The 19552-nt window shown below is 44.2% G+C and overlaps 2 protein-coding genes across 2 annotated transcripts; both read right to left on the reverse strand.

Annotated features, from left to right (window-relative positions):
* Nucleotides 1-4592: 4592 nt before the first annotated feature.
* On the reverse strand, nucleotides 4593-5537 carry LOC123949839 (olfactory receptor 9Q2-like). The gene has a single exon (XM_046017502.1). The coding sequence runs from the start codon at nucleotides 5535-5537 to the stop codon at nucleotides 4593-4595; it is 945 nt and encodes a 314-aa protein (XP_045873458.1).
* Nucleotides 5538-17098: 11561 nt separating this feature from the next.
* LOC123949828 (olfactory receptor 9Q1-like) lies at nucleotides 17099-18034 on the reverse strand. Its single transcript, XM_046017483.1, has one exon. It carries the CDS (start codon nucleotides 18032-18034, stop codon nucleotides 17099-17101), a length of 936 nt encoding a protein of 311 aa, XP_045873439.1.
* Between the last annotated feature and the right edge of the window lie 1518 nt (nucleotides 18035-19552).

Consider the following 19552-nt stretch of genomic DNA (forward strand, 5'->3'; position numbering starts at 1 on the left):
ACAACACAATGTAACCAAAATAGTGGGTTCTGTTTCATAAAATGGAGGAATTTATGTAATGCTCTGTTATTGCTTTAACATTTTACAGTAACTGTCACTTTAGGAAGAAATTTTTTTATTATTATTTTAAGGAAGATAAACTATCTTGCCTATTATACCATTATGCTTAACATGGTTCCAGAATCTTCTGTTATGTAAGCATCCACCGGGCAGGTCTGTAATTTTTCTCTCTTTATTCTGGTTTCATCCAGCCATATGTGATAGAATAGAATTTCTAATAGAATATCTAGTAGGACAGAATAAGAATCAGCAGGTTTAGACCCAGGTCATTTGACTTGATCATCATCCTTGTGGGCTGGTCCTCCATCACTTCCAGCTCTTAGGTTCCAAAGGAGACCATATCCATTCTAAGATATATCTCTATTCTCAGTGAATAATGGGGAAGCTGACTTAGCTACAGATGGACTTCTATACAAGTTGGGAGTTTACTTGAGGAAGTGAATTAGGGTTAAGTTGAAGACACAAAAGACAATTGATTAAGAAAATAGAGAACCACAAACTTTTATGAGAGCCTTGATAAGTCTTCACAGAGGAGAGTTGTACATCTGGACCTGGATACTTGAATTCCCCTGAAGGATACTTGTATTTGCCATCTCAACAAATGTCTACGGTAAACCTTCTATTTACTGGGCTCTGACTCTGGCCCTGGGAATAAAAGGATGGATAATTCCCAGTTCATACCTTCAGTGCACTCACAAACCAGAGTAATTGACACAAAAACAATTTTAAGTGATTTGTAGACTGGATAAGCAAAGACAATATTTAGTCAATAATTAATGTCATTAGCTTTAGAATACATAAAGATTTTGTGCAAAACACAGTCAACTGAACTTCATGTTCTTCTTGAACTTTGTGTTAACCATGCCTGAGAAGAGCCAACCTGTGGCCTTAAGAATAAATTAACAGAAACCCCTGCTATGTAACACAAATGCAAGAGAAACACCTAGAAAAGTAAACTGAAAAAAATCCACACATTGGGTGGGCTTGGCTTGTAAAACCTTTTGCATAAATTATCTTCAAATATGAATTAATTTATTTACGAAACAAATATTTTTTTGAGTACCTTGTGAGAGTCAAAAGGAAAATAGGACAGCGCCCTTGCTTTCCTGGTTTTTCCTTCTCAGAGAAGGAGACAAACAAGGAATGTATGAATAAATTAAAAATGGCCACAATCCGAGGTCTCAAGAAGTCCTGTGATAAGAAATGGAGCGACGTCAGAGGCTATGATGACCCGGCATTGACTAGCTATTTGAGGTGGAGAGGCGCAGGAGTCAACCAAGATCTTTCTTGGATATTTGAGCAGAGAACTGAATAAGAGAGTGAGCCATGAGAAGATCTGGGTAAACACAGTCCGGGAAAAGGGAAGGGCAGGCAAAAGATTCCACCGCGGGAGCAGTGGGGTGCCCTCGCAGAATAGCAAGCTGGGGGAGCCTAGGGAGAATGGGGGATGTAAATACAGTCCTCGTGCCAGCTTGGGACCCAACCTGGCTGAATCTTTCAGACCACGGCAAAGACTCTGAATTTTATTTAATACTCTCAGTATTTGATCTATGGAACAGGGTAAAATTGCCAAGAGGTGACTACAGAGAGAGAGAGAGACCTATGACCAAGCCCTGTGTGATTCTAACACTTAGAAGTAAGGACCCAGCATAGAAGTCAGAGGAGCAGGAGCCAGGAGCTAGGAAACCACAATAAAGAGGTGTCAGGAAGACCGAGGAAGAAAGTGAAAATTCTTCCAAGAAAAAAGAGGGATCAGCTGTTTCAAACACCACGGGAGCCAAACCATCAGCCCTTCAATCATCCTTTGTGATCTGCTCTCATCACCCCGGGCAGCCATCATTGCCAGCAACCTCTCCACCAGTCCTGCATCCTCAGCATCCAATCCACATGGAAACTGCCTCCTGCAGAACACGTTTTCTGGAAAATGAAAACATCTCAAATTTCTTCTTTGCTCTCATTTTCCTTCCATTGCTTATGACTCTCTCTCTATTCTCTTTTTAATAGAGGAATTTAGATGACTCAGAAGTACAATCTCCTTTTAAAACTGGCATATGGCTTTTGGCAATACCATCTGTGATCTTCTTAACTAACCAAGACTGTGCAATAACATCATCTACATTTTTTTCTGATAATAAAAACAATACTATACTGTAACCAAGTACAATTTATCCTAAAAATACAAGAGTGTCTAACACTCCAAAAGCAATCAATGTAATCTACCCTATTAATAAGCACAAAATAAAACTTTATGATTATCCTAGTGGATACAGAAAACTTTTCTGACAAAATCCAAAACCCCAAATCCATTCCTGATTTAAAAAACAAAAAAAACAAAAAAAAACAACTCTCAACAAACTAGGAATCAAAGGGAACTCCCTTAAACTGATAAAGGCATCTACAAAAAACCTACATAGTGATTGGTAGAAGACTGACAAGTTTCCACTGTGATCAAGAACAGGAGGGCGCCTGGGTGGCTCAGTCGCTTAAGTGTCTGCCTTCAGCTCTGGTCATGATCCCAGGATCTTGGGACTGAGTCCCCCACGGGGCTCCCTGCTCAGCAGGGAATCTGATTCTCCCTCTGCCTTCTGCTCCCCCTGCTCATGTGTGCTCGCTCTCTCTCTCGCTCTCTCACTCTCTCTCAAAAATAAATAAATGATCTTTAAAAAAAAAACAGGACAGGAATGTACAGTCTCATTACTTCTATTCAACATTGTGTTGGAAAGGAAGTAAGGCAGACAGAAAGACAAATACTGTATGATCTCACTATTATGTGGAATCTGAAAAAAACCAAACTCACAGAAGCAGAGATCAGATTTAATAGATGACAGATAGGTAGGTAGGTAGGTGGATAGATAGATATGTAGATAATAGAACAAAATAATTAAATACATATATTAAATGTTATTACATGGTAAGAATAACAACAATCAATGTTTAGAAAGGAATCTTGAATTCTTAGGCAATCGCTGAAGATTAAAAAGGAAGACAAGCAGGCAAGGTTGGTCCCTGCTTGGAAGCACCGTGCTGACGAACTACTTATTGGAGGAAGCAACAGTAATCCAGATGCTTCTGCAATGATTTGCATCTGAGAATTGGAGCCTGGGAGGGACAGAAGGGAAGAAGCCCACGGGGGATAGGATTTGCGAGCACACCCTTTGGAGTGAGAGAGACTTGGGATCAGATACTCCCTGGTGGGCCACTTTCTTGCTGCTGAATTTGAGCAAGGTATATCACCTTTTTGGGGTTTTATATCTTTCTTTTGCTAAATGAGGTCAATCAAACTGACTTTCCATTCAACTTGTTAGGACTAAAGTAAATCATTCACGTAAAGCTTTAGGCATAGTACCTAGTATGAATTTAAGTGGGTATTAAGTGTATGTGACTTTAAGAGGCAAGTTAAAAAATTTTTAGAGAACTCCACTTCTGGAAGTGTCTGGACCGAAGCCCAGTCTCAGCCCAGAAAGACTGTTCCAGACAGCTCTGAAATGAAGGGGCTCACAGATGCCCAGTGGGCTGTGAACCCTGGGATAATCCTTGTAATCAAGGAATCTAGAACTTCACCAGCACCTTCCCACTGCCTCACGTACTGAGTTGTGGTGAGAAGAAATGTGATACATGTAAAATCCGGCCCCGAGTAAATGCTCACTAAGTTTTATTTCACAGTTGAGAAAGCAGACTGACAGGCTCTCACTAATCCGAAGCCATAGAGCTAAGAAGTGACCTGGACACTTGGATGCCAGGTCCTGAGCTCTCTGCAGCACGAATGCCTCTGCCCCTTGCCACAGACGCTCATGGGTCAGAGAAACATTTGCACGGCCATTAATATCTGAAAAACAGCCCGCAAGATGCACTCTGTAGAATTGCTTTACCCCATTCTGCAGCTTCGGAGAGATTTGAACAAAAACACGAACAAAAACTGAGGTGTAAACTCAAATCTCTTGGCTCCCAGGAGAATTTTTCCCCCTATATCTTCTCCTAAACATGCCCACCCAACTCTTTCCTAAGTTTTGTCCTATAGGTCCTTACAATGAAAATTCCTAAAGCTCAGAAGCTGCCATTTATTTAACCTATACACCTTATTTGCTCACACACAATTACGCGCCTGCACACACACACACACACACACACCTGCTGTCACATTACACAATACTAGCACATCAGGGCTTATAAAATAAATGGGACACAAGTAGGGTGATTGGCAGGCAGAGGGAGAAGCAGGCAGAAGCAGGCTCCCTGCTGAGCAGAGAGCCCGATGTGGGACTCGATCCCAAGACCCTGGGATCATGACCTCAGCCAGAGGCTGGTGCTCAACCTACGTCCTTAGCTGTGAGATTTAGACAATATTGAATATGCAGCACATGGTATATCAGAGGGTGACCAGTACTACACAGAGCAATAAATCAGAAAGTGAAGGTGGTAAGTTCGGGTACAATTTTAAGTAAGGTCACCTGGGAAAGTGTCCCCAAGTGGGTGACATCCGAAGATAGACAGGGCGGAAACACTAAGGAATGACGTATTTGGCAAGAGTCCATCTAGGGCTTTCCAGAAGCCTTTGTCCTGTGCAGGGCTTTCCTAAATGCCTGCTTTACCTCCTTGTTCCTCAGGCTATAGATGAAGGGGTTCAACATGGGGGTCACCACCGTGTAGAGCACGGACACCACTCGGTCTTCCTCCGAGGACTGGTCAGAGTTATCTCTGAGGTACATGAAGATGAGGGTGCCGAAGAAGAGGGACACAGCCATGAGGTGGGAGGCGCAGGTGGAGAAGGTCTTGGCCCGGCCCCCTGCAGAGCGGATCTGCAGGATAGCCCTGATGATAAACAGGTAAGACACCAGGATCACCACGACGCAAAAAGGCATGACGAAGATGGCAAACACAATGATGACCACCTCCTGGGTGTAGCTGTCCCCACAGGTCAGCTTTAGCAGAGGAGGGAGGTCACAGAAGATAAAGTCAATCTCGTTGTTCCCACAGAAGGAGATGGTGAAGGCGGTGACCGTGCGAACAAAGGCGCTGGAGAGACCGGCGCCATAAGCCCCGGCCACTAAGCCCCAGAGGGCCTTCTCAGTCATGACAGTGACATAGAGCAGGGGCCGGCACACGGCCACGTAGCGGTCATAGGCCATGATGGCCAGCAGGTAGCAGTCAATAGAAGCGAAGAAGGTGAAGAGGAAAAACTGTGCAGCGCAGCGGGAGTAGGACAGCGTGGCCCCGTGTTCCAGCAGCACGGCCAGCATCTGCGGCACGATGGCCGACGAGTAGCACATGTCCACGAACGAGAGGTGGCCAAGGAAGAAGTACATCGGGGTGTGCAGCCGGCCATCCACGCGGATCAGGAGGACCATTCCCGCGTTTCCCAGCAGAGTGAGTAGATAGAAGCTCAAAAACACCAGGAAGAGAGGAAGCCCCCACTCGGGATGCTCGCTGAACGCAGTGAGGAAGAACTCGGTCACTATGGTGCCATTCCTCCCGGCCATGCGTCCGGCGGGCCGCGGTGAGGACTGACAGGAGCCAGGTGCGGGGACCCTGAAGACAAGCGCAAGTCATTTCAAGTGAGAAAGCTTCAACTAGGGTGTCTGAGGGGAGGCACTGGACTTGAACAAACTTTGCAGTCTAAGTGGAAATGGACAAACGCAGACTCGCTGTAAGATCAAATAAAAGGTGGGGCATCTGGGTAGCTCCCACCCTTGGGCATCCAGCTCTTGATTTCCACTCAGGTTAAGATCTCAGCTGCTGGAAGATGAGCCCCACATCCTTTCTGCACCAGGGATGGATTCTGCTCTAGATTCTCTATCTCCCCCTGCCCCTCTCCCACCTCTCTCCCTCCTGGAAAAAAAAAAAAGATAAAAAGTGATGAATGCCTTTGGAGACATATCTTGAAAGAAGTTGCTGTGGCTGATATCGAAGAGGTTACTGCCTATGTTCTCCTCTAGGATTCTGATGGATTCCTGTCTCACGTTGAGGTCTTTTATCCATTTCGAGTTTATCTTTGTGAACAGTGTAAGAGAATGGTCGAGTTTCATTCTTCTACATATCGCTGTCCAGTTTTCCCAGCACCATTTATTGAAGAGACTGCCTTTTTTCCATTGAATATTTTTTCCTGTTTTGTCAAAGATTATTTGACCATAGAGTTGAGGGTCCATATCTGGGCTCTCCACTCTGTTCCACTGGTCTATGTGTCTGTTTTTATGCCAGTACCACGCTGTCTTGGTGATCACAGCTTTGTAGTAAAGCTTGAAATCGGGTAACGTGATGCCGCCAGTTTTGTTTTTGTTTTTCAACATTTCCTTAGCAATTCGGGGTCTCTTCTGATTCCATACAAATTTTAGGATTATTTGCTCCAGCTCTTTGAAAAATATCGGTGGAATTTTGATCGGAATGGCATTAAAAGTATAGATTGCTCTAGGCAGTATAGACATTTTAACAATGTTTATTCTTCCAATCCAAGAGCATGGAACAGTCTTCCATCTTTTTGTGTCTTCTTCAATTTCTTTCATGAGTGTTCTGTAGTTCCTCGAGTACAGGTCCTTTACTTCTTTGGTTAGGTTTATGCCCAGGTATCTTATGGTTCTTGGTGCTATAAGATATGTCTCCAAAGGCCAAGGAAACAAAAGCAAAAATGAACTTTTGGGACTTCATCAAGATCAAAAGCTTCTGCACAGCAAAGGAAACAGTCAACAAAACAAAGAGGCAACCCACGGAATGGGAGAAGATATTTGCAAATGACAGTACAGACAAAAGGTTGATATCCAGGATCTATAAAGAACTTCTCAAACTCAACACACACAAAACAGATAATCATATCAAAAAATGGGCAGAAGATATGAACAGACACTTCTCCAATGAAGACAGACAAATGGCTATCAGACACATGAAAAAATGTTCATCATCACTAGCCATCAGGGAGATTCAAATTAAAACAACATTGAGATACCACCTAACACCAGTTAGAATGGCCAAAATTAGCAAGACAGGAAACAACGTGTGTTGGAGAGGATGTGGAGAAAGGGGAACCCTCTTCCACTGTTGGTGGGAATGCAAGTTAGTGCAGCCACTTTGGAGAACAGTGTGGAAATTCCTGAAGAAATTAAAAATAGAGCTTCCCTATGACCCTGCAATTGCACTGCTGGGTATTTACCCCAAAGATACAGATGTAGTGAAAAGAAGGGCCATTTGTACCCCAATGTTTATTGCAGCAATGGCTACGGTCGCCAAACTGTGGAAAGAACCAAGATGCCCTTCAACGGATGAATGGATAAGGAAGATGTGGTCCATATACACAATGGAGTATTATGCCTCCATCAGAAAGGACGAATACCCAACTTTTGTAGCAACATGGACGGGACTGGAAGAGATTATGCTGAGCGAAATAAGTCAAGCAGAGAGAGTCAAGTATCATATGGTCTCACTTATTTGTGGAACATAACAAATAACATGGAGGACATGGGGAGATGGAGAGGAGAGGGAGTTGAGGGAAACTGGAAGGGGAGATGAACCATGAGAGACTATGGACTCTGAAAAACAACCAGAGGGTTATGAAGGGGCAGCAGGGGGGTGGGGGGTGGGAGGTTGAGGAACCAGGTGGTGGGTAATAGGGAGGGCACGTACTGCATGGAGCACTGGGTGTGATGCCAAAACAATGAACACTGTTATGCTGTAAATAAACAAATAAAAATAAATTAAAAAAAAGTGATGAATGCCTCTATTACACTAAGAATGGGCAGCAAGTGATTCTCTGACTTACAAGTCGGCTCTTGCATTTGCATCTCTGTCCCCAATTAGCTGTTTGATCTTACACAAGACACTTAACCTCTCTGAACCTCAATTTCCTCTTCTGCCAGAGGGGGATCATAATATCTGCCCTACTTAGGAGATAAGGTCAATGCATAGATTAAAATAAATGCAAAAGTGCTTTGGAAAGCTAAAAACACTCCATGTGGCTATTTAAAATTTAAAATGAATGTTTCTTAAGGAAGGAAAATTTATATTCTATGAACAAAGGAGCATGAACAAAAAAAGAAAAAAATGTCCACTAGGAATCAGCAATAAGCTCTGCTTGTAGGAATATTTTTATTCACAATCTAAAAACAGGCATGTTTAACAAATAGCTATTATCCTAATTAGAGTTGGCTGGCTTATTAAGGGCTTTGCATTTGTTGTTTTTTGTAAGTACTAGCAATAACCTTGGAATCAAAACAACCATCCGCTCTTTTCAGCACCTAACAAAACTCAGTAAGCACTGTTTGGTTCTTCTCACTGTCCTGGAAAATAGCAGTAATTTAATAACAGACAGCATCCAAATTTGAAAGCAGAAATATTTCTGCAGCCTGGTGTCTTAAGGGCTGTTGGAGGAATCTCTGTTAATGACTTTGGAGTCCTTGTAGGGTTCTAGAACAGGGATGTAAAGGAGGACTTTGATTCCATTTGATGACCTGCAAATGGTCATCAGCAGCCAGGCCAGTATGGAGCATACCCATTAGGGAAAATAACAAAGAAAGGAAGTTAGATCTGGAAGCCATGGGCTGGGCACCGGACTGTCCTCACCTGAATCTCTCTTGCTGATGCCTTCCTCCTCTTCTCTGGACTTCAGTTAACCTTGTCTTTATTCCCTTTCAATAATCAACAACACAGCATGAGTCCATAATCACAGCCACCTTGGTGAGATGAGGTGGTTTCCAGACCTCTATGTCTGTCAGCACTTCACGGAGTCCCTCCCTTTCCTTTCGCCTTTGACAAAATAATAAATCCCTGACACTGGAGGTTCCTGGGACTTTGTCAGACTCAGACAGTACAACAGGGTTAAGGGACCAGCCTGAGCTTCGGATCCAGCACTAAACCTTGCTGGAGATGCTTCCTATATTCACTGTCCCAGCATCATGCCTGAATTGGTCCCAGAGGGGAGTCTCCAGGGAGAGAGAATTTATCTTCATGTGACTTCTAATGAGGTGTCTATTATCTTTGAGCATTTCTCTCTAATTTCCAGCTCCAAAAGCCCCATCTCACCTCCTGCTATCACTCAGCAGCAGCCAATGGAGCTGGTTCCTGGTCTTGCCCCATTCCTGCCTTGTGCCAGAAGGATAGTGCTTTTTTTGAAGATTTCCTGTATCTCAATTGGGAATATTGTCAAATGTTTTGCCCACTGACACTCTAGCCAGCTCTGATCTGATCCCAAAAGTAGACTGTTTTGTAAGCACAGGCTTTTGATCCCCATCGCCAAGATTCACTGGAATTGGTGACTCCAAAAATTCACCCTTTCGCAGAAACAGAATCGTGCAAGTGTGAAGTCATGAGACAAATTGTCGGGAAGGCAGGTGTGCATGAGCGATGAACAGACTTCTACCAGGCAAACTGAGTAAATTCTTTATGGTGATCCATCTCTCCTCCAGAGAACTGGTTCTCAAACTCGTTCTCCTGATGCGTAAGAATTGCCCAGGGAATTTATTTAAAACATGAATACCATCATCTCACCTCCAGAAAACCTTAGACAGAGTCTCTGCCATGGGGCATAGACATTGTTGACATAGACTTGTTGACAGTCATCCCAGGTGGTTCCAGGGAGGAAAATAGGCTTACTGTCCTCACAAGTTTGAAAATCACTACATACTGTACTTTCCATGTGGAAAATCATATTGCAAAGCAGCATATTAAATGATCCATGAGGTCCTATCATTAAGAGGCCCTGACAACGAGGGGTGCTTGGTTGGCTCATTCAGTTAAGTGTCAGACTTCTGGTTTTGGCTCAGGGTCACGATCTTATGGGTCATGGGATTGGTGCTGCACTGGGATCTGTACTTGTCCCTCTCCCCCTGCCCCTCCCCCTGGGCATGCACATGCACTCTTTTTCTCTCTGAAATGAATATATAAATCTTTAAAAATGAAATCTTGCCAAGGTTCCTAACCCACCATATCCCAAAAATATTTGACCACAGAACCTCTTTCTCACTGAGAGCAGATTAACATCCTGCAGAACTCGAGTTCCCGGGGTAGATGCGCCTTAGGCAGTACAGCTCTGAAAAAGCTCAGTTGTTGACCCAATGCCAAACAGCAAAGCCATAATGATTCCAAGAAAATCCATCTTCTGATGACTCATCATCTTGAAATCTGACTCCTTTAAGTCTCTGCAGACTGGCTGCCCCAAGAGCAATGGCTCCCACTGTGAAAGACATTGGAAGGAGTTTGGGTGGGCAATAGCCTTCTTCCAGACTCATCCCTCAGGAGCTTTTTGAAAAGACTCCTCCTTCAGCTCTGAGGAGGGTCCAGGGGCTGAACTCCTACAGTTCTGCTTCAGAAATAACAGTGACTCTGCCTCACCCCTTCCCCAGAAGAAACAGGCTGCTAAGACCATCAGAACCCTACTTTTGGGAAGCTATGGTAGAATTTTAAACCATCATCGGATAATTAGTAAGACAGTTCAGTCATCACGAGGCCCTCCCCAGAAAGAAAGCAGTATACTCAAAGAGTATAGACCAAAATCTCACATTTACAATAGGAAGTTTAGAGGCCTGTTGCTAAGAACTAAAGATCTGACCGACTTCTGTCTCCTGGTTTAGAGATTCAGGGCTTGGTGGTTGTTGAGCCAAAATGCGAAAGGGAAAGTCAATAAAATGATAATAGCAAAGACCACATAAGCTGCTTACAGTACACCAACCAACTCTTCTAAAATGATAGACGGCAATGATGATGATGATGATGATGATGATGATGATAAATAGGTAAGTAGATGATTGATGATAGATAGACAGATAGATAGGTACACAGAAAGATGTATTAGCTGATTGAATCCATGCAACAACCCTATGAGTTAGGTACTATTATTATCCCAGTTTTAAGGATATGAGAACATGTAGGACAGACAGTTGAAGCGGATCACCAATAGTGCCAAAGTGAGGGACAGAACAAGGGTTTGAACGTAAGTAGTCTGGCTCCAGAATGTACACTCTTAACTCCCATACTCTATTGTAAACCCTCATGAGGATGTCTGTGGACCTCATATATAGGAATAGTTGGAGTGTTCTTCCTTCTACATCTCTAGATCCCTTGTAGCCTTTTAGGAAGACGGGACCGGACTTACACATGGGACTGTGTTGCTGAGTAAGCAGATGGTGGTAGAAAATTCTTGGGGTACTTGGCCAGGCAGTTGCTCCTTCTAAGAAGTATTACTCCCAGCCATGGAGAAAGGGTGGAATCAGCATCGTCCTCTGCCCCTCAGGCCCCACCCATTTAAGAGCAGATGATTGGATGAGGAGAAAACTCAACCTGAGTTGATTGCCAGGGGTAATCCTTTCTTCTCCTAAAAGGCTCTTTTCTTGAACTGCTTTAAGTGGATATCTGTTCCTTGCAGCCAAGGAGTCACTTCACAGCCTGCTGGCGGCATTAGGAAAGAGGGCAGGTTTGGGTGTAATCAGGACATATCCTCAGCTCTCATCCTGGGATCCATCTCTACTGTCTTCCCCCATCCATACTTGGGTGGATCTCGTGCCAATTATCCAAGGTTAAGGACTGCCTAGAGCCCACAAATTTGCTTTGGCAAAGGCACTTTTCCTGATGTTACAGTTCATCATTGGTGCCCCACCCTTACTTTATGTATTGTGGAACTGATGGATTTTTAGAGAATCCCATAAAATGGTAGAACTACAGGGGGCATTAGAATTCAAATGACTGGGCTTTCCAATTCACAGGCAAACAGGTTGCTATCCCCAAACAGGGAGACAGTCAGTGGTTGGAACAGTTCATTTGGTTCCCAATCCGTAACTTTTTAAGATCAAACTGGCTAACTGGCACCTTATCCAGTGGTCCTTTACTTCCCCAAATACAGAGGAGGCTGCACATAAACATGATGAGATAATCAAGTGAGTTCTTCTTGATTCAGTTCTGATTCTTCAAAACGCATTATCTGCCCTTCCCATCCCCCTGAGAAAAGTTTCTTCCACTCCCTTCTTGATAAGCTGCCTCCAAGTTTTCTTAGAGCTTCTAGATCTGAACTTCCCAAAATGATAGAGCCAGAAAAACATTAGGGATCCAGTCCAGCTCCTCCTAAGTGTGGAGAAAAAGATCCTAAAAGGGGAATTCTTACAGTCATTCTGGACTTCTTGATGAGGTCTTCTTTCTTTGCAAGCAACAAAAGCCCAACACCTAACACGGTTGGAACACACGGAAGAATTCCCTGCAAGATTCTCAAAACCTTGGGAGGTACAGGGAAGAGTGCCTCTAGACATAAGTGGACAACTGGAACCAGTAACTCTCATGACATCAGGAATTTCTCTATTGTCCATAGCTGTCTCTGACTGTCAGCTTTAGCTTTTCCCAACGAAATTCTTCCACAAAGTAGAAAAAAATGGCCACTGATTGTGTGCACACCTCACATGCCCAGCTACACATACATACACACACACACACAAGGAAAATCACTTTTTCTGGTGCCAAGTTTAAAAACAAAATCCCAGGGAAGAACTCAGATGTCATATGGCCAAGGGACAAGGTACTAGGATTGGCTTAACACTGGTCAGTGTCAGTGTGTGGAGCCCAGAAAGATGGGCTCTGCGAGGAAGGGAAGTGCTTACGGGAACTCATGGTCAGATTCCCAGGTGAGAGGGGATGCTGGTGTGGACATACAAAGGAACAGATTTTCACCACACTAAGTTAGGGAGAATCCAAGAAATTCCTGCTGCACCTGTGCTTCAGGGAACCCACAGAGGTGGTGGCTAAGCAGCGACTCTGGGAAGCAAGAGGTGGCAGAGCCGGAAGCAGGTGTGTCACTGATGTTTAAACCGTTCACATTTACATCCTGCCGACAGACCAACTGCCAGTTACAGGGCCTTGGAAAGACAATTGCTGTGATGTCCTTCAGCTTTATGCCTGACCACCTCAGGGCCATGCAAAGTGTGTGGAGTTCATCTCTGGCCACTCCATCTTCCTTGGCTTGAGTGTCCATTCCCATAATTCTCCATTACCTAGACTCGGGGCTCCCTCGTTCTAACCCATGCTTGGAGAGGGCTCCCTTCTGAACAGAGCGGCTGGTGATGCATCATGTGTGTCCTCTTCTCAAATAATTTATATTTTAACAGTTAAAGCCCAGATATATAGAATGTCAGACCACAAAGGGACCCTTAGAATTCTCATATTCCAGCCTCTCCCCAATGTTTTGGGTGGAGAAATCAAGGCACAGAATTGGGAATTCCCTCATGGAAGGACCCAGATCTGGTGAGTGGCAGACACCACCCAGCATTCTTTCTATCTGTCTACAGTCCCCAGGAAAGAAAGCCACATGAGCTGCTTTCAGGCAAGGAACTGAAAGCAAAGCAAGGGAATAAAGAGGGAATCAGGCTCCTTTTTGACACCTTGCAAATCATGGCTTATTGTTCAGGTCTACTGCATTCAATGTACAGTGATATCTGCTAACTTGAGCTCCTGCTGGAAGAGCTGTGGCTTTTCTTCCTCCACCTCCTGGAACACGTAGTGTGGTCCCCAGGACTCCTCTTTCAGGTCTGGGGCAGAAAAGGCTGGGAGAGTCTCCTGAAGCCGCCAGAGAGGTAATGATACCAGTATGCCCCTTCTTTGACAGCTCCTGGAGGACCTGGCTTATAGTAGTAGAGTTCTCCTTAGAGGAAACAATGTTCTGGCAGGCCCTTGAGAAGGGTGAAGGGAGGCATCCAGCTGAGCTGCAGCAGGAGACCAGGAGGGTGTAGAGAAGGGTGTTATACATACGATTCCCTTACTGAGCTGGAGAGCCAAGGCCATCTCTCCGGAAAACTTTTTTTATTCCACTTTCAGGTATTGCCACCATATTCAGAACCTTCCCACAGAAGGCGTTTTCTGGTCTGAATAGTCTAGTATGACCTATGCATATTTTTGAAAGATTAATCATCAAGTATAAATTTTCTGTTAAAACAGGACCTTTAAAATTAACTCAACATCTGTGAAGTGTGTAAACCTGGCGATTCACAGACCTGTACCCCTGGGGCTAATAATACATTTTATGTTTATAAAAAAATAAAAAATAAAAATCATTAAAAGAAAGAAAAAAATTAACTCAACAAAAAGAATCATAATTTGCTTTATTCGAGTGACTTCAATACAAGATATAGGAAGATGTAAAGAAATATTAACACCTATTCACAACCAGGTAAGCTTCCTGGTATCAACTAGTCTTTAAAAATACCTAATTCAGGGCACCTGGGTGGCTCAGTGGGTTAAGCCTCTGCCTTCGGCTCAGGTCATGATCTCAGGGTCCTGGGATCGACCCCACATCTAGCTCTCTGCTCAGCAGGGAGCCTGCTTCCACCTCCCCCTCTGCCTGCTTCTCTGCCTACTTGCGATCTCTCTCTCTCTCTCTCTCTCTCTCTCTCTGTGTGTGTGTATGTGTGTGTGTGTGTGTGTGTGTCAAATAAATAAATAAAATATTTTTTTAAAAAAACCTAATTCGGGGGCACCTGGGTGGCTCAGTCAGTTAAGTGCCTAACTCTGTCAATCTCAGCTCAAGTGTTGATCTCAAGGTCATGAGTTCAAGTCCCACGTTGGGCTCCAGCCTGGGAGGAGAGCTTACTTCAAATGAATGAATAAATGAATGAATGAACGAATGAATGAATGAAACAAAAATACCTAATTTAATCCTGTCTGCCCTTCCATACATAAGTGGATACCTCAGGACATTTTTCTTAACCTTCCCTGAGTTCTCTCTATAGAGTAAAAAATATATGGCATCCCATATACAACACAGGATTTGTGGCCACTAGTGTCTACAGACAGTTCAGTTGGCCCCTTCTTGAACAACCTCCTTTCACTGCCTGCTCAGAATTCCATCAGAAGGAGCATTCAATCTTCTCCTTAAGCCTGGCAGCTCATTCTCTTAGCAGTTTCTCTCAATTCATGGTGTGCTACCTGCCTTCCAGAAGATTCCAAGAGAGCTGACCTGATGTTGTCTCTTCAGTCAGAAGGGAACTTCACATAACCAATCTGAGCTTTCTAACTCCTTCCTTAGCTTTTGCCACCACCTGTAACACAGTTGACACGGGAGCTATCTAATAACCATCCCTCTTGCGGAGCTATGGATTTTCAACCTGGGCTTTCATAACTAGACACACCAGAATTAAATGGATCAAATATTTCTTATGATGATTATAACATACATTTTAAAACATTCTGTCCTCTATTGTAATGTCTTTGAAGATTGTAATGTGTTTTATTTTACTGCAGGTGATCCTAAATTGCATATCCTTTGTATATGTTCACCCCGAATCTTCAACCTTTCATTTAGCTGCTTCTTTCAATTTAAAACCCTGTTACTGGTCTTCTCTGCTTTCTGAAACTTCGAGTTGCCCCACTTTGCTTTTATGAAAGACCTGTATTAACACCTGTTTGGGCTAAATGAAAGAAATCCAAAGAGGATTTTCACTTTTACAAAAAATGACAAAAAGTGAAAATAACGTTCAGCATGTACCCCAAACAGTGAGAGGGGCCCCACTGAGCTCCCTTCCCCAAAACTACACTCAGCTGTTGAACATTAAGCCACCACACCTCTGAACTGTGTCTACAAGCATCTGTGCTTTATCTCGGTTTATTTTGTGCATCCATTAGCAACTTGTGTCCTAAGGTGTCAGAAGAGCCTAAGAGAGGTTGTTTTGGGAATCTGGGAATGCTCAAAGAAATTTCCATACACATGATGGTAATTGCTTCTTTGTTTTATGCCACTTGGGCTTAAAAACATTTTCATAAGAAGGATCGACTTTCAGATAGCAGGGCAAAGCCCTACTAGAATTCCAAGTGCGACACGGCATTTTTGGCTGACTGAATGTGGAATCATCCCCCGTTTGCAAGGTACTGTCACCTCCCTTTTCTCTCCCATGATGGTTTACATCATTCATATACCCGGGATCTAGTTTTTTGGTAATCCACGGGACAGGGAGAAAAGAGCTTGACTTCCAGGAAAAAGGATCAACATAAAAACAGAAAATCATATGTGGGTAGCCTGTTCCCTTCTAGTGTCTTACGTTTGATTGAGGAACTATAAGTCAGAGAAATAAAGATCAAGAACTAATGGACTCTGGAAGGTTTCGGACACAGACTGGGCTATTATAGACCCAGGGACCCAGTACAGGAGAACCTTCCTGCCTAATGTGTGTGGAATGCACAATGCTTGGCCTCCCCCAAACTCCAAAAACATAGAGTTGACATCGGTGATACAGACACTGCGGAAACTCTCACAGGCAGCAGGAATGGTATAAGTTTACAGAGTGGATTCTTGGCAAACAACAAGACACGTGGGGGCTGGGACAGGTGGAGAAGAAGGAGGACCAGGGTATATTTCCAGTGGTGATAGGAATTGACAGGCATGTTATCCTGGGCATTTTTCAGTGACTCCGTCAGACACCCCTATGAAGAGTCAAGAATACTTTGAGCAGTTTCCTCTTAATTAACAGGACCCTCGAACTACTACCTCAATCTTTAAACATAAATATAAACTAAATTTTGAGTCCTAATTGATGACATAATTCTGAACTGTCTAGGAGTGAAGAGAACTAATACAGATGTCAGAAACTCACTTTGAAAGGCATCAAAAAATAAGGTGGATAGAAGGGCAAAATGATGGATGGGAAAAGGAGTAGATTATAAATATGCAATAAAGCAAATATAACAAAATATTAGCAGTAGCAGAATCTAAGTTTGGGGTCCAGGGAGTTCACTATACACTATTTTCAACATTTCTATATGGTAACGATCTCTCATGGAAAAGTTTGCAACAACGGTCATCTTGTTTTATAGCCACAGACGTGTGATGTGTGACACATAGGGATTTCATAGGATTAAACTGCTCCTCTTTCTGTCATTTGTCCTGGGAGTTAGAGCTCTTTCCCCCAATCTCTGCAGGCAGCCTCTTCCTTTTCTTCTTTTCTCTCTCTGGAACTAAAAGTTCTGGTTCCTTTTTATACTTTCTGCCATGACACAATCCTTTAAACATGGAGCATGCCGTGAATAATGAGTATCCAGAGGCTGGTCCTCAGAAGAGACGACTGTCAGGATTCTCCAAGTTGGAAGTAAATGATCAGGACAACTCGGCTCTTTCAAGAACTTTCCTCAATGCCTCCTTCACCTCCTTGTTCCTCAGGCTGTAGATGAGGGGGTTCAACATGGGTATCACTGTTGTGTAGAGCACGGACACCACTCGATCTTCCTGTGAAGAGTGACCAGAGTTATCTCTCAGGTACATGAAGATGAGGGTACCGAAGAAGAGAGAGACAACCATGAGGTGGGAGGCGCAGGTGGAAAAGGTCTTGGCCCGGCCTCCCGGTGAGGGGATCCTCACGATGGCCACGATGATAAACAGGTAGGACACCAAGATTACTACCATGCAGGCAGGGATGACGAAGATGGCAAACACAATGATGACCACCTCCTGGGTGTAGCTGTCCCCACAGGTCAGCTTTAGCAGAGGAGGGAGGTCACAGAAGATAAAGTCAATCTCGTTGCTCCCACAGAAGGAGATGGTGAAGGCGGTGACCGTGCGAACAAAGGCGCTGGAGAGACCGGCGCCATAAGCCCCGGCCACTAAGCCCCAGAGGGCCTTCTCAGTCATGACAGTGACATAGAGCAGGGGCCGGCACACGGCCACATAGCGGTCATAGGCCATGATGGCCAGCAGGTAGCAGTCGATGGAGCCGAAGAAGGTGAAGAGGAAGAACTGCGTGGTGCAGCGGGAGTAGGACAGTGTGGCGCCATGTTCCAGCAACACGGCCAGCATCTGTGGCACGATGGCCGACGAGTAGCACACGTCCACGAACGAGAGGTGGCCGAGGAAGAAATACATCGGGGTGTGCAGCCGGCCATCTGCACGGATCAGGCTCATCATGCCCAGGTTCCCCAACAAGGTCAGGAGATAGATGAGCAGAAACAGGAGGAAGAGAGGAAGGGCCCACGCAGGACTGTTGGTGAATGCAATAAGGAGGAATTCGCTCACCCAGGTGATGTTCTTCTCTGCCATGAGGTGCCTCACAGCACTAGGATGAGAAGCCAGGTCGGAAGCTATAAATAGACTGACCTGTATTTCCAGCTGATGTTTACTGGACCAGTACTCTGGACGAAATATGTCACCTGCCGTGTGGGACCTCAGAGATGACTGGTCTTAGCTCCTACCTTCAAGGGAGCTCTGAGAAATAGAGTCATCGTATATGTCAAGAAAGCCATACAGGTGAACATTTCCTAATAGAATTGCCTATTGTCCTGCTTTTATTTCTAGTTAGCTGGGGGAGCCCCTGTGAGCCAAATAACCATTCTTAACCAGAATTCCCCTGTCACTCCAACAGGGGTTGAAACATGGGGTCCTGTCTACCATGGGAATGTCCATCTCAGGACTCTATCCCTTTTTCTCCAACACCACATCTCCTCCCTCGTTTCAAACACTCACCATCTCTTGTATGGATCAAAACCCACAGCAGTGTACCTAACAGCTCTCCTTTCCTTCAGACACACTTCTTGCCAATTCTTCTTCATTGTGGCCAGGATAATATTTCTAAGACTTTAATTTGATCATGCCTTATTCCCCTGTTAAAATCCAGCCATGGTACCCCATCGAGGTTAGGATAGGATAGTCAGTGGGCTCCTTGGCATGTAGGGAAAGTCCTCTATGGGGAGGACTCCTCTGTGGGGAGGACTCCCTCCCTACTTCCCCATGCCCCTTGCTTACTTCTCACTCTTCACACCTGTGGCCACACCCCACCCTCTCACATGTCTCTCCAGCTACGCTCTATTATTTGCAGTTTCTGTAATCCCCATGCTCTCTGTCATCTCTGTGTTTTCCACAGGCCACGCCTTCTGACAAAACACCTACTTTCCCATCCCCAGGGTCAGATTGTACTGCTCTTGAAAAAAGTCTCTCTCTCAAGTCTGTCTTCCCTGGTGAGTGTGCGTGCCCTTGGAGCTCAGCACATCTTAAGGGTTTAAGATGTCTTCACAGAATAAATCAACTTATCAAATAAGATGTGAAACACCTTGCAAAGGGAAAGGCACTACACAAATCTTCAAGTGATTATTTTTATTTTCTGAAAATGTTTAAAAGCAAAAAACGTCATTAAAACCAACCAACATTCACAAACATCATAAGCCATGTGCTTAAGCTTTCCCTTTCCATTCCCAGCCTAACAAGGTGCTTCCTTAATAGGAAGCTGCTATCTTCATTAGAGCCTTTTAGTTTACAAAAAACAGATTTTATAAGAGCTGCTATTATCCATAACAATAGAAACACACAGGTAGAAACTGTTCTAAGTGGGGGCACTTGGGTGACTCAGTCAGTTAAGCATCTGACTCTTGATTTTTGGCTCAGATCATGATCTGAGAGCGGTGGGATGGAGCCTGGGTCGGGCTTGTGCTCAGCGGGGAGTCCTCTTGGGACTGTCTCTCTCTCTCTCCCTCTCCCTCTGCCCCTCCCCCTGCTCTTTCTCTCTCTAAAATAAATAAATACATCTCTTTAAAAAAAGTATTCTAAGTGATTTCCGTATTAACT

The sequence above is a fragment of the Meles meles genome, chromosome 8 (genome assembly GCF_922984935.1).
Source record: "Meles meles chromosome 8, mMelMel3.1 paternal haplotype, whole genome shotgun sequence".
Lineage (NCBI taxonomy): Eukaryota > Metazoa > Chordata > Mammalia > Carnivora > Mustelidae > Meles > Meles meles.